The 15,356-nt window shown below is 49.6% G+C and overlaps 2 protein-coding genes across 2 annotated transcripts; both read right to left on the bottom strand.

The window, feature by feature from the left end:
• Positions 1 to 11,342: 11,342 nt before the first annotated feature.
• LOC135810642 (uncharacterized) lies at positions 11,343 to 12,203 on the bottom strand. Its single transcript, XM_065324133.1, has one exon. It carries the CDS (start codon positions 12,201 to 12,203, stop codon positions 11,343 to 11,345), a length of 861 nt encoding a protein of 286 aa, XP_065180205.1.
• Positions 12,204 to 12,656: 453 nt separating this feature from the next.
• Positions 12,657 to 13,934, bottom strand: LOC135810640 (uncharacterized). The gene has a single exon (XM_065324132.1). It carries the CDS (start codon positions 13,932 to 13,934, stop codon positions 12,657 to 12,659), a length of 1,278 nt encoding a protein of 425 aa, XP_065180204.1.
• Between the last annotated feature and the right edge of the window lie 1,422 nt (positions 13,935 to 15,356).

The following is a 15,356-nucleotide window of genomic DNA, read 5'->3' as shown; positions in this document are numbered from 1 at the left end:
CATTATGTGAGTGCTGGAGCTGTGCCGTCAGCACCAAAGCGCCATTCACGAACTGCAAAACCGTAATTTAATAGGCTCACCATCCGAGTTGAATTTTTCCTTATTCTTTTCTTTTCTTGCCAAAGTTGGCTATCACCCCTCTCTCGCACTTTGCCTGCCAATTAGTGATGGACCACGAGTTGTGTGTAATAATTTAATAAAACGTTCCCTTTTTATACAAATAACCTACGTGGAGATAATAATTTTAATATAGCTATGAATAGGATGAAGGCCGAAGACTTCACGCAACTACGTTACTTGTTTGACATGTATTACTGTGTATTTTAGAACAAAAATATAATTGAAAACCCAGAATCGATTTTCTAGTTCCTATCATCAGTGGGAAAAAACGGAACTAAGGATACAACCAAAGAAACTGAAGTTAAGTACTGTAAATAGAAAGGTGTTAGAAATAACCTCAAGATACAAGTGCAATAAAACCACTAAAGGAAACGCAAAAAAGTGTAACAAGATTACATAACCAAAAGGCGAGAAGGCACTGAACGAAGTGTCAACCTACGACTACAACTTCAGTGCAACAATGTGCTCTTTCTGCTTACACAAAACAGGCTTATGAATACGTATACAAACTGCCTCTAGGACTTTCAACTGTTGGACATAACGCGCACGACACAGTACAGAAAAATGAGAGTCATCATACACACCAAGACAGTCAGGACGAGATAACAAGTGTAGATACACAGCTGACTTCTTACGATCAACACATTCATCCGCCTCATCTCGCTCCTTCCCACCCGACTCCTCCTCGTCCAACTCATCGTCCTCTTCCTCGTTCCGCTCGTCATCCTCACGATCATCGTCACCACCATCATCTGCCTCCTCATCTGTCTCCTCACCAACCGTTTCGTCATCCAATTCCTCTTCCATCCTCTGATCATCCGTCTCATCCTCCGTTTCATTCCAGACCACTTGTCTCCCATTTGCTAGCTGCTCGTCCCGTGAGCGGAGTTGTTCCTCTAGATCCGCTTCACTCACTGACTCATGATACTGCTCGACCCTCCTCCTGTTGGTACTGTCCACAACGCGCGTTTCTGGCATAGTTCTCTGTGGAGTAGTTTGCTGTTGCCCTCCGAGGTCTCTGGATTAATGTGGGCGGCGTGGCAATTCGTGTGAGAGTTGGTGATGCCAGCGCGAGTGTAGGTGGGTCCACCCCAGCCCCCGCCACAAGAAGAGCCGGTGGAGGTTCTGGTGGTGGCAAGGGCGACGGTGGTGCTGCTGGAGTTGGCAACTTGGGCAGCCTAGCTCTCCCACACGGCACCGCATTCTGTGTTGGCTCAGTCTGTACCACTGGCACAGGGGGTAGGTTCTTGCGCGGTCGGCCACGCTTCGGCCGCTTGAATTTAGCTGCATCCGAGTAGAGTAGAATACACATCCAAAATGGCGGTCATCTTGAACGATGACTCCAAGTTCTTAAAACTCGGTCCAGTCTCAACCCATGATAAAACTGTAAAAGTCGAGAAAGCTCTGATTCAGTATCTAAAGAAATTAAAATCTGATAATGAAATCATCAATTCGGAGTTCCTGAGAATAAAACCAATAGGCTCCGCCCGTCCGCGGCTATATGGACTCCCAAAAATACATAAGGCCAATTGTCCTCTGCGCCCCATATTATCGATGGTGGCTTCACCGCAATACAAAGTATCGAAGTGGCTCTGTGTTATCTTGGGAGCCGTACAAGATCATTATTGTAAGCACAATGTAAAAGACAGCTTCGAGTTCGTAGATCTCCTACGCACCCACAAAGTTCCTTCCAATGCGCACTTGTGTTCCTTCGATGTAGTGAGTTTGTTCACGAATGTGCCTTTAGAAGAGACCATTGACATATGTTCAGATGTACTGTATCGTAATAGCGACGTTGACACACCATGGATACCTGAACCTTCCTTTCGTAAACTCATGTCCCTCGTCACGACGGGCGTAGAGTTTTCGTTTGGTGATGTTATGTATCGACAGGTGGATGGAGTAGCCATGGGCTCTCCACTTGCTCCAGTGCTCGCAAACATTTTTGTTGGTTACTGTGAGTCCTTGATTGATGCGTCGCTGTGGCCTGAGCTGTATGTCCGGTTCGTTGACGACTCGTTTACGTATTTTGATTCCACGGAGCAGTGCGACCACTTCCTTCATCATCTGAATAGCTTACATCCGTCTCTAAACTACACATGCGAGCATGAGCACGACAATAAACTCTCGTTTCTTGACGTATTGGTTGAGAAATCGAATGATAATATCATTACCTCCGTATACAGAAAGCCCACGTTCACCGGGCAGTATATTGTGTATGATTCGTACTGCTCCTACCAGTACAAAGTGAATTTGGTGCGGAACCTAGTTGACAGGGCACGGCGCATTTGCTCGCCAAGTAAACTCAGCGAGGAGTTACAATACTTAAAGTCTGTGTTTCTAAAGAACGGATACCCTGAAGATGTACTCCATAAACTAATGAAAACAGAAGACAAATCGAAAGAAGTGAGTGTTGGTCCTGCTCGATGCCCAATTTATCTTTGTTTGCTTTGGAAAGGAAACACATCGCTGACCATGTGCCGGGCAGTCAAGACGCTAGTAATGAAAACATACTTCGCAGCATATGTCATTCCTGTATTCACGACGATACGTGCGTTCATGGTGAGGAAGGACGTCCTACCATCCCATCTTTTGGGCCATTTGGTTTACCAATTTGAGTGGCGGAATTGTAGTAGCCGGTACGTTGGTAGGACCCTTCAACACCTGACTGTACGAATCAAACAGCATGTACCGCTGCATATTCTACCGGATGCAGCTAAATCCAAGCGGCCGAAGCGTGGCCGACCGCACAAGAACCCACCCCCTGTGTCAGTGGTACAGACTGAGCCAACACAGAATGCGGTGCCGTATGGAAGAGCTACGCTGCCCAAGTTGCCAACTCCAGCAGCACCACCGTCGCCCTTGCCACCACCAGAACCACCACCGGCTCTTTGTTGTTGTTGTGTTTATTTTAATTCGCAAACCAAACGGGCAGATCTGCCCAATGAAAAGGTGGCGAATGCAGATAGGAAGCAGTAATAAATGAAATTGGGGCTCTTCTTGTGGCGGGGGCTGGGATGGACCCACCTACACTCGCGCTTGCATCACCAACTCTCACACGAATTACCACGCCGCCCACATTAATCCAGAGACCTCGGAGGGCAACAGCAAACTACTCCACAGAGATCTATGCCAGAAACGGCCAAGGACCGCGCGATGTGGACAGTACCAACAGGAGGAGGGTCGAGCAGTATCATGAGTCAGTGAGTGAAGCGGATCTGGAGGAACAACTCCGCTCACGGGACGAGCAGCTAGCAAATGGGAGACAAGTGGTCTGGAATGAAACGAAGGATGAGACGGATGATCAGAGGATGGAAGAGGAATTGGATGACGAAACGGTTGGTGAGAAGACAGAGGAGGAGGCAGATGATTGTGGTGACGATGATCGTGAGGATGACGAGCGGAACGAGGAAGAGGACGATGAGATGGACGGGGAGGAGTCGGGTGGGAAGGAGCGAGATGAGGCGGATGAATGTGTTGATCGTAAGAAGTCAGCTGTGTATCTACACTTGTTATCTCGTCCTGACTGTCTTGGTGTGTATGATGACTTTCATTTTTCAGTACTGTGTCGTCCGCGTTATGTCTAACAGTTGAAAGTCCTAGAGGCAGTTTGTATACGTATTCATAAGCCTGTTTTGTGTAAGCAGAAAGAGCACATTGTTGCACTGAAGTTGTATTCGTAGGTTGACACTTCGTTCAGTGCCTTCTCGCCTTTTGGTTATGTAATCTTGTTACCCTTTTTGCGTTTCATCTAGTGGTTTTATTGCCCTTGTATCTTGATGTTATTTCTAACACCTTTCTATTTACAGTTCTTAACTTCAGTTTCTTTGGTTGTATCCTTAGTTCCGTTTTTTTCCCACTGATAATAGGAACGAGAAAATCGATTCTGGGTTTTCAATAATATTTTTGTTATAAAATACACAGTAATACATGTCAAACAAGTAACGTAGTTGCGTGATGTCTGCGGCCTTCATCCTATTCATAGCTATATTAAAATTATTATCTCCACGTAGGTTATTTGTATATTTTAAACGGAGATACACGAGACAACAGATAGACATTCTGAATAATGCCCTCCGAAAGCGCCATGTTTGTAATTGCCTTTCACTGAATATTTCGTTTCTTAAACAGTGTCGTGATTGTGGTGTTTGTCCGAATTCTATTCCTCTTTTATTATTTCTATTTATTTTATTTTAAAATAATCGACGTGGAGACAACAATTTTATAATAGCAATAAAGAGAACAAATTCTCCTGGTTCGCCAAACTACAACGAAGGCGTAAAAGTTTACCAAAATTAATTTTCTTGTCACATTTATCAGCGGAAAGTCGTAACTGAAGAGTAACCATGCTAAACAATGATTAAAAATACATTCAATAATGTGTTTTACATGCTTTTTTAAGAGAACAAAATAAAGTACTAAATATGGAATGAGTGTCGTGAACCCTCTGGTGTTCTAAAGTGTCAAGAACGAACGACCCCACACGGCACGACTACAACAATTTATTCTCAACAGTATATTTCACTTCCATTGACTAACTAAACAATGAATGAATGAACAACTGAATAACTAACACTAAAACCAGCAGGTAGTTATAGCGTGAAAATGACAGCGTATATGAGAAAAGCATAGACATACAACATACAACTACAGCGCACACAGCAAACCGCACCTAGCGCCTGTAGCGTATGCCACGTCGTAAACATCAGCGGTACGGCGGAGTCGGGATACAGATGCATTGAAACGAACACAATGTCACAAGCGAGAAGGCCTTTCACTCTCGAGCGGCTTCTCACCGCCGTACAACAACTCACAAGTCAAACGATTTGGGACTTACTACGCGTCATCTTCTGCTGCGGTGGTGGCCATGGTAGAATATCACTAATGCCCACCACTTCGGCCAACTCGATTTCGCGGAGCTTGCCGCTGTGGGCTGTTGCACACGACACTGTCACCGATGCATTGAAACGAACACAATGTCACAAGCGAGAAGGCCTTTCACTCTCGAGAACTTGTCGTTTCACAACATTCTCCCCACCAAAGGGCTTCTCACCGCCGTACAACAACTCACAAGTCAAACGATTTGGGGCTTACTACGCGTCTTCTTCTGCTGCTGTGGTGGCCATGGTAGAATATCACTAATGCCCACCACTTCGGCCAACTCGATTTCGCGGAGCTTGCCGCTGTGGGCTGTTGCACACGACACTGTCACCGATCCACTTCGACATGGCGCGGACGATGGACCAGACAACACACAACCGATAAGCTTGCAGATCTTGGCTGTCACACATGACACCGTTACTGGGCCACTGCCTCGTGGGGCGGACGCTGAACCGGATAACATACATCTAATCTCCATGTTCCACACAGTCTCGCCGCTCACTTTTTCCGTGCTAACTTCTTCTATGCTAACCAGTATCGCCCTTCGCATTTCCTTAGCTTCTACGCCTTGTGCTTCTACGTCTTGCGCTTCTACGTCTTGCTCTCCTACGTATTGCGCGTCTACGTCTTGCGCTTCTACGTCTTGCGCTTCTACGTCTTGCGCTTCTACGTCTTGAGCCTCTACGTCTTGCGCCTCTACGTCTTGCGCCTCTACGTCTTGCGCCTCTACGTCTTGCGCCTCTACGTCTTGCGCCTCTACGTCTTGCGCCTCTACGTCTTGCGCCTCTACGTCTTGCGCCTCTACGTCTTGCGCCTCTACGTCTTGAGCCTCTACGTCTTGCGCCTCTACGTCTTGCGCCTCTACGTCGTTCGGCCGAGACTCCAGCTGCTTCTGAGCGTCTCCGACCGATGTCGCCATGCTCTGTACGGACGCAGTGGGCTTTGGATCTCATCCTCCCACTGGCTTCAAGTACTCTTCAGACCACTGCTTGTCTGTAAGCAAAGTCTTACACGCCTTGTCCGGCGTCCCTCCGGGCGAGGCAAGCAAATCTCGCTTTGCTTCCTCATAATATGTACTGACGGCGATGCGCTCGGCCATCTTCTTGAGCTTTTCATTAAACTCTGCGCGGAGCTCACACTCTTGCCGTCTAGCACTGAGCTCTTCAAACTCCTCGCCCTGTCGGAGCCTCTTCTCCACGTATTCTCCCAACCTATCGCCTTCAAATCCTTACCGAATTCCGTTGGCGATAAAGCTGGCTTCAATGATCCATAGTTCCTGTGCCATGCTCGCTTCGTATCCTGGCGTGGTCGCCAAATGTTGCGAACCCTCTGGTTCTCTCAAGTATCAGGAACGAACGACCCCACACGGCACGAGGACAACTATTTATTCTCAACAGTATATTTCACTTCCATCGACTAATAACAATGAACAATGAATGACTAACTGAACAACTGAAACAATGAAACTAACACTAAAACCACCAGGTAGTTATAGCGTGAAAATGACAACGTATATGAGAAAAGCATACACACACAACATACAACTTCAGCGCATACAGCAAACCGCACATAGCGCCTGTAGCGTATGGCACGTCGTAAACATCAGCGGTACGGCGGAGTCGGGATACAGCTGCATTAAAACGAACACAATGTCACAAGCGAGAAGGCCTTTCACTCTCGAGAACTTGTCGTTTCACAACGATGAGGGAGGGTGAGGAAATAGAAGTGAAGTGAGAGCTATGTGCAACGGCGGGTGAGAAACTAATTGTAACGCTAGAACTGTGTAGTGAGACAAACCATCATGCTGTGCACCTACGAAAACAATCTTAATGCAACTACAGTGAAACTTGTAATTAACGACCACCGTGACTAGCGACCGACCTGGTACTACCAACCACTTTGTCAGGCGTGGACGGTCTCACATTCAAAATGCACTGTGACTAGCGACGACCTGCTGAACGCGACCAACGACCGCCTTTTCTTGTCCCAATGTCGAATTTTGACCCGTAACTAGCGACCGCGATTAGCCCTTTTCCAAAGGTGCTCGCCTTTTTTGCCCTTTTTGCAAACTCCCGTTTCTTTCGCCCTTTATTGCGTTTTTTTGGTGAATATCACTCTTTTTGAGCTTTTTTAGCTGATAAAGTGCTAAAATCTGTTTGCTCATGCATGCGGTCACAGTTTCCGAGTGCTCGATCTGGATGGGCTTTGGCAGGCCGAATTTTCGGGGGGGGGGCAACAAGTTGGTGAAGCTTGTACCCGGTGTACAGAATGCTGTAAAAGTGAGTGTTTTGAACTTTACTTCCTGTTTTGCCTTTCGTGGACCAATAAATGGAAGAGCGCGTATTCATTTCTCAGCTTGGGTTAATATCTGAACATGTATCATGGCTTACAGCATCATGGAGTGAGGTGCAGCCCACAACAATCCAGAAGTGCTTCAGCCATTGTGGATTTGCAGTAGAAGCACCGTCATCAGGGTTGGATGAACCTGAATTTAACGAGCTACCTGCTGCAGGGAGTGTCCTTGGAGATCAAACATTGTCGGATTATGCAGTAATAGACAACGAGCTTGGAACAAACGAAATTCCGTCTGATGATTGGGAGAATAGAATCTTCCAAGAAGCACGGGGTGAGCCTGATGATCATGATGATGCGGTCGATGCCAGTGGGGATGAGTGTGATGCTGAAAAGTCTACAGAGGCCACATATCATATAATGGGATCCATATATGGTCACGCGGTGCAAACCTCTAACTAAAGACCACCTGCCTCTAAAACCACTTTTTCGGGCACCAAGGGGTGGTCGTTAGTTACAGGTTTTACTGTACACGTTTCTTCTGCTTACAAAATCCAGGCTTAAGCAAACTAATGTTGTTGTGAAACGACAAGTTCTCGAGAGTGAAAGGCCTTCTCGCTTGTGACATTGTGTTCGTTTCAATGCAGCTGTATCCCGACTTCGCCGTACCGCTGATGTTTACGACGTGGCATACGCTACATGCGCTATGTGCGGTTTGCTGTGTGCGCTGTAGTTGTATGTTGTATGTGTATGCTTTTCTCATATACGCTGTCATTTTCCCGCTATAACTACCTGGTGGTTTTAGTGTTTGATTTCAGTTCATTCCGTTGTTCATACATTCATTGTTCATTGGTATTAGTCGATGGAAGTGAAATATACTGTTGAGAATAAATAGTTGTCCTCGTGCCGTGTGGGGTCGTTCGTTCCTGACACTTTCGAGAACCAGAGGGTTCGCAACATTTGGCGACCACGCCAGGATACGAAGTGAGCATGGCACAGGAACTATGGATCATTGAAGCCAGCTTTATCGCTAACGGAATTCGGTATGGATTGGAAGGCGATAGGTTGAGAGAATACGTGGAGAAGAGGCTCCGACAGAGCGAGGAGTTTGAAGAGCTCAGTGCTAGACGGTAAGAGGGTGCGCTCCGCACAGAGTTTAACGAAAAGCTCAAGAAGTGTAACGAGCGCATCGCCAGCAGTAAATATGAGGGAGCAAAGCGAGATTTGCTTGCCACACGCGAAAGGACGCCTGACAAGGCGTGGAAGACTTTGCTTACAGACAAGCAGCGGTCAGAGGAGCATTCGAAGCCAGTGGGAGGATCAGATCCAAGGCCCACTGGGTCGGTGCAGTGCATGGCGACATCGGTCGGAGACGCTCAGAAGCAGCTGGAGTCTCGGCCGAACGACGTAGAGGCGAACGAGTTGGAGGCGCAAGAGTTGGAGGCGAACGAGTTGGAGGCGCAAGAGTTGGAGGCGCAAGAGTTGGAGGCGCAAGTGTTGGAGGCGCAAGAGTTGGAGGCGCAAGAGTTGGAGGCGCAAGAGTTGGAGGCGCAAGAGTTAGAGGCGCAAGACTTAGAAACGCAAGGCGTAGTAGCGAAGAAAATGAGAAGGGCGATACTACTGGTTAGCACGCAAGAAGTAAGCGGCGAGACTGTGTGGAACACAGAGATCCGATGTGTGTCCTCGGATTCCGCGCCCGCCCCGGGTCGAAGCAGTGTACCAGTGACCGTGTCGTGGGTGACAGCCCACAACGTCGAGCTTTATGACATTATCGGTTGTGTGTTGTCTCGTCCAGCGTCTGCCTCATGTCGAAGTGGATCGGTGACAGTGTCGTGTGCGACAACCCACAGCGGCAAGCTTCACGAAATCGAGATGGCTGAAGTGGTGGGCATTAGTGATATTCTACCATGGCCACCACCGCAGCAGCAGATGACGCGTAGTAAGCCCCAAATCGTTTGACTTGTGAGTTGTTGTACGGCGGTGAGAAGCCCTTTGGTGGGGAGAATGTTGTGAAACGACAAGTTCTCGAGAGTGAAAGGCCTTCTTGCTTGTGACATTGTGTTCGTTTCAATGTAGCTGTATCCCGACTCCGCCGTGCCGCTGATGTTTACGACGTGGCATACGCTACATGCGCTAGGTACGGTTTGCTGTGTGCGCTGTAGTTGTATGTTGTATGTGTATGCTTTTCTCATATACGCTGTCATTTTCCCGCTATAACTACCTGGTGGTTTTAGTGTTAGATTTCAGTTCATTCCGTTGTTCATACATTCATTGTTCATTGGTATTAGTCGATGGAAGTGAAATATACTGTTGAGAATAAATAGTTGTCCTCGTGCCGTGTGGGGTCGTTCGTTCCTGATACTTTAGAGAACCGGAGGGTTCACAACAAATGCAAACAGCCTCAAGTACTTTCAGCTGACTACAGATATGCACTTCCAGATCAGAAACACTGTTATCTAGCCAGGTCTCGGAAACGGCTAGTATATCCAGCTGCTGTTCTATCATTATACTTTCAACTTCACACAGTTTGTGGCATAGACTGCGTAATAATTATGCTATATTGATGTGGCCAATGTTAAGTGTACTACTGTGCTGGGTCAGGTGGTGGGTGTGCGGGTGAAACGGGGCGGCATGTGGATTAAGCTTCATGCTGATCCGATTGGTGTGTTGAGCATGTGGGTTCAAGGGAAGTGGGTCGGTGGTTTGAGCCATTATGATTTAACGGGTTTAGGAGCCCAGGCCTCTGTACCAAATCGCCACTCTCTTACAGTACGGCCAACTTCATCAGGCCAGAACGATTCTTCCGCGACCTTCTTGGCGTCCGTGACCAAGACTGTAATACGAGGAGAGGCTGTTGTAAAGTGCATGGAGGTGTACACGACGCTTTGTACTACAGATATACCTTGTGCCTCGCAGTGTTCAGCTATTGAATCCGCATCGCAGTCCGGGTCAACATTTCCAATGTAGTACACCGTCACGCAGGGTCGTCCTACGAGTCCAGGTGCACTGTTGGGTGTTTTCGGTGCCGTGTACCGCGATGTCTCCTCCCTATGGTGGTTTGGCTTTTGCGAACGATCGTCATGGCCAGGTGCATGCGGCCTTGGTGGCTGCCTTGCGGAGTCTGCGTACGAATTTTCTACAATGTGCTGTGCAGCTTGGCCTTGTGTTTGTACCGGTGCATGTGACAATGTCGGAATCTCTAACCTGTACATTCATATCTTTCTTCGTCTCTAGCCTTGATTTCAGTTCTCTTACTACCCCGGTAAGTTCGGAGAGTGCGGCGCAATCGCTAGCTACATCAGGGTTAGCACGACTCACGGGAGCCGAGTCCTTGGATCCTCTCAGTAGGGCAATCAGCATTGGCCTCTTCGCCTTTCTGGGGAACTCCAGTCCCAGTCGCTGGATGAGCTCGTTGAGCTCGTCATCAGTGAGCACGGCGATGTCCGTATTGGGGTCGAGGGCGGAGTGCCCCGGGAAACCGAAAAAAGGAGTAAAGGTCAGGAGCTCGCAAACTTGCATCCACCCTGACAATTAAAAATTGTAATCATGCTAGTTATGGCAACGGAAAATAAAATTATGCAGATTGATAAGCGCCTGGTTCGATCGTGAGCAGAGTACGAAAATAGCACACATCCAAACTGTGCAACAGAAGCAGAAGAGGAAATCGAAAATGAACACTGTCGTTCAGTGAAGTGCTTCTGTCCAAGGGTGCTCGCACCCGACGGGGTGACAGCGCCCCTAGTCAGACAATACAAGGCAAACGAAATAGAATTTAGCTGAGGCACAGCGCGGGACTGCGAAACGAAAACCGGTGAGTATGTAAATATTAATTGGTCGTACCTGCTGTACAAAGTAACAATTGCTCAAATTCATAACGCACTTTCAAACTAGCACTCGTAGAATTGTAGTTCGAATGTGCCACTCGATTATAGTAACAACGACAAAGAGATACTCTTCTAAACATTTCTCTTCCTTCCCCCTGTGCCGAAATTCACAGTGACCAAAAAATACGAAAATTGACTATTGTTCTGAAATAGGCAAACAAGGAGCTACTCACAGAACAGCTTGCAAAGACGCACGATTGGGCGGGTGTAGGTCTTGTCGCCCACCTTGACCTTCACAAATCGCACGTGTCCGTCTGGACCAGGGTGCACTTCGGTGACACGACCCATTGGCCAAGTGCCCCGCGGGTTGTCTTGGGATGTCAATAGAACGATGTCGTCGATCTTGAGGTCTGTCTCGGCCGTCCTCCACTTGACTGGCCGGTTCAGCTCTGGCACGTCTTCCTGCATCCATCTCCGCCAAAAGTGCAGCACGAGTTCTTGCACTGCACGCCAGCGTTGCCGAGGGTTGAACTCGCTCTCGTCCACTCCTGCAGGTGCAAACCGAGTACCGACCCGGCTGTACAGGTAATGGTTGGGCGTTAGTGGAGTCGGGTCACGACCAGCTGCCGACATGTAGGACAGGGGCCGTGAGTTCATGAGCGCCTCTGCGCCGACAATAGCAGACAAAAGCTCCTCGTCTGTGACCTCCGTGTTCTTCAGAATCGGCGAGATAGCACGCTTTGCCGATTTTACTAACGCCTCATGCACTCCGCCGAAATGTGGTACTGCTGGAGGGTTGAAACGCCAGCTAGTCTGCTGGTCCGCTGTCTGCCGCTGAATCACCTCTGCATCAAGCTGTTTGACTAGCTGAGCAAGCTCATTGGTGAAGCCGACGAAATTCGTGCCATTGTCGGAGATGACGTCGATCAGCACTCCCCGTTGATTGGCGAAGCGTACGTACGCCTGCAGAAACGAGTCCGTTGTCAACGCGTATGACAGCTCGAGATGCACTGCTCTCGTCTGCAAGCAGGTGAACAAGCACAGATACCGCTTGTGTTGTGTCTGGCCGCGACCCGGCTTCGTCATAAATGGTCCGGCGTAGTCTACAGAGACTCGGCTGAATGCGCGTAGCGGCAGGCTAACTCGGACCTAAGGTAGTGACGCCATCACCTGAATTGCCGGCTTCGTACGGTTCCGGGCGCTCCTCGCACACTTGGCTTCCCAAGCTCGCACCTCTTCACGGCCAGCGACGATCCAGTAGCGTTATGAGAGTTCGCCTAGCGTGTGGCTGACACGGAACGCGTGATATCCTCGTTCGTGACATGCCTTGACAATCAGCTGTGTCGCATGATCTCCTCGTGGGAGGACGATTGGATTGCATTGTTCTGCAGTCAAGAAGTCAGCATGCCGTAGTCGACCTCCGACGCGTAGAAGGCCAGCGTCGTCAATCATTGGCTTGAGCGAGACCAGCTTGCAGGTTGCAGGGATCGGCTTCCCTGCCTTAACTGCAGCATACTCTGGCAGCGACTGTTGCTGCGCTCACTTGTTGTAAAACTCATCAGAGTCCCGGATTGCCTGTGCCGATAATTCGTCAAACTCTCGCTTTGCGGGTGGAAACGAGCAATTCGTAGCGAATCGCACACACCAAGCATGAATACAGCACAATCGTACCCAGTCGGAGTAGCGGCTTGGCTCATGACGATTCAGCTGGCCGTGGCATTGGTCGACGGTCATCGCAGCCAGCTCGATGGACTTGCCCGTTGGTTGGTTGACTTTCTTCAACTCCAGAGTTGACGGACGGGGCTTCAGTTCCGGCTGAACTGGCCGTTCACTTTCAGCGGCACCGAAGAAGCCAGGACGGTTCCACCATAAACTGCTTCCCGCCAACTCTTGCATTGACATTCCTCGAGAGACCGGGTCGGCTTGATTGAGCACGGTGGGCAAATACCGCCACTGGGTAGGATTGGTTTGCCGTTGAATCTCGCCCACTGGACTAGCCACAAACTGCTTGAAGGTGCGGCTGTGATTGGTGATCAAGTGCAGAACGTTGCTGCTGTCCGACCATAGCGTCGTTGTTCGGGGGTCGAGGTTCAGTGACTCGGCGGATAATATGGCGAGCGTTGCTCCGGTTGTCGCCGCCATAAGCTCAAGACGCGGAACGCTGACAGCAGTCACTGGTGCCTCACGGACCTTGCTTGCGACGAACCGTGCTGTCGGTTCTCCAGTGTCATAGTGACTGACAAGACACGCGACTGCTCCGTATGCTATCTCGGACGCATCTGAGAACACGTGAAGCTGGCTACTGATTGCTGTGCGCGCTGTGGCCGTCAGGCAGTGTGGTACACGTACTGTTGATAGCTCCGTCACCTGCTCAAGCCAACCAAGAACCTTCTTGGCGATTGCTGGGGGCAGTTGCTCATCCCATGCTGCTCCACAAAGCCACATTTCTTGCAGCAGGATCCTTGCTTGCACGAGGTACGGTGCGAGGAGTCCAAGTGGATCAAATAAACTTGCTGTTGCACTGAGAAACGCGCGCTTCGTTGGATTAGAGCCGATCTCCGATAGCTGCAGTTCGAATGTGAACTGATCCTCTTTCGCAAGCCAGAGGATTCCCAGTGGCTTGACATTCGGCAGCTCTCCCTTCGTGAGGTTGCTCTCCTTAGTGCGATCCTCCTCCGGGATGGTCTGCAGTCCTGCCGTGGAGTTGCTCAGCCATTTGCGCGGGTGCATACTGGCTTTGTGCCTCAACGCCAACAGCTGCCTTACGAGCTCAACGCCTTCCTCATCGCTTCGAACAGAGTCCATGGAGGCATCCATGTACGTTGACGCAAGGACCGTTTTCGCTGCACGAGGATAGGTGTCGACGTGCTGATGGGCATTGTGCCTTGCCACGTGTACTGCGCTAGGAAAGGCGACGCGTTCACACGGAAGACAACCCGGTTGAACTCAAACGTGGTCGGTTCCTGTTAATTAACCCACCACAGAAAGCGATGGAAGGGCCTGTCCTCCGGAGCCGGGGATATCTGGAGATACATTTCCTGGATGTCGCAGATGATGGCGACCTTGTTCTGCCGGTAGCGCAGGAGTGCCTACGGCAGCGATCGCTGCAGCTTGGAAGCAGCACTGATAACATCGTACAGCGCTACACCTTTGCTGATGCCAGCTGCGTCGAAAACCACACATGTCTTTGTGGTAGCCTTATCTTCACGGATGATGGTGAAGTGTGGACGGTACCATTCATTTACAGAACCTCCACACTCTTTGTCTGGCACTCGTCGAATGTACACGTTGGCTAGGTACTTGCGGATGACACCACTGTACGCTGTTGCTGCTGCTGAGTCACGTCGAAGCCGTTTTTCTAATCTGTGCAGATGGCCGGGTGCCTTCGCTGGGCTTTCAGGCATGACTCATTGGCTACTGTCTTGCCACCTCTTGGAAAATCGGACCATGCCTGTATACTTGCTGACTTCCAGATCCGTGCATCACGCGAGCCTCCCATATCAAGAACAGTATGGAGGTATCAGCATGCTGATTGGGCCAGGCTCCGTCACTTCTTCAGAACCACCAATTGGGCAGCTATTGCTTGGACTGATCCAGACCTGTCATGCACTGGCATCTCAGAGAGGATCCTGGAGGGTATGAAGAGATTCATCCCCTCTAAAATTCTGAAAACCCGAGCATCAGATCCTCCATGGTGGACCCCTGAGTGCACTGCTGCCACAGTGAGGAAACGACGTGCATGGAAGTGCCTGAGAGACGACCAGTCTGACGACGATTGGCAGTCAGCCTACCAAGATGCACGGCTCTCAACGATTGCCTGTCTCAAAACTGCCAAGAGTGCTTTCATGGCGAAACTGAGACAGAAAATGACCTCAAAGCAGCTGCCACCCGGTGACTGGTGGCGCACCGTCAAGCGTGCCTCTGGCAATGGGCGTAGTCAATCTGTTCCGACATTACGTGATCCCGATGGACGTGAGTACACAGCTAGCGCAGACAAAGCAGAATGTATGGCCCGCTATTTTGCAAGCAAATGCAGTCTCGGACAAGATGACCTGTCAGCCCCATTCCCATATGTCAGACCTCGAACTGACCAGGCTCTTTCGGACGTCCGTTTCCGCGTCGCTGCTGTTGAACGCACCCTTCGCCAGCTCAACCCATCAAAGGCAACCGGGCCGGATAGGATACCGGCACGAGTGTTGAAAGCCTGCTCTGCTGAACTGGCGCAACCGCTTTCCATAC

Source organism: Sycon ciliatum, chromosome 2 (assembly GCF_964019385.1).
Source record: "Sycon ciliatum chromosome 2, ocSycCili1.1, whole genome shotgun sequence".
NCBI classification, from domain to species: Eukaryota; Metazoa; Porifera; class Calcarea; order Leucosolenida; family Sycettidae; genus Sycon; species Sycon ciliatum.
Note: the sequence above shows the minus strand (reverse complement) of the source record. Positions and strands in the feature narration are given on the sequence as shown.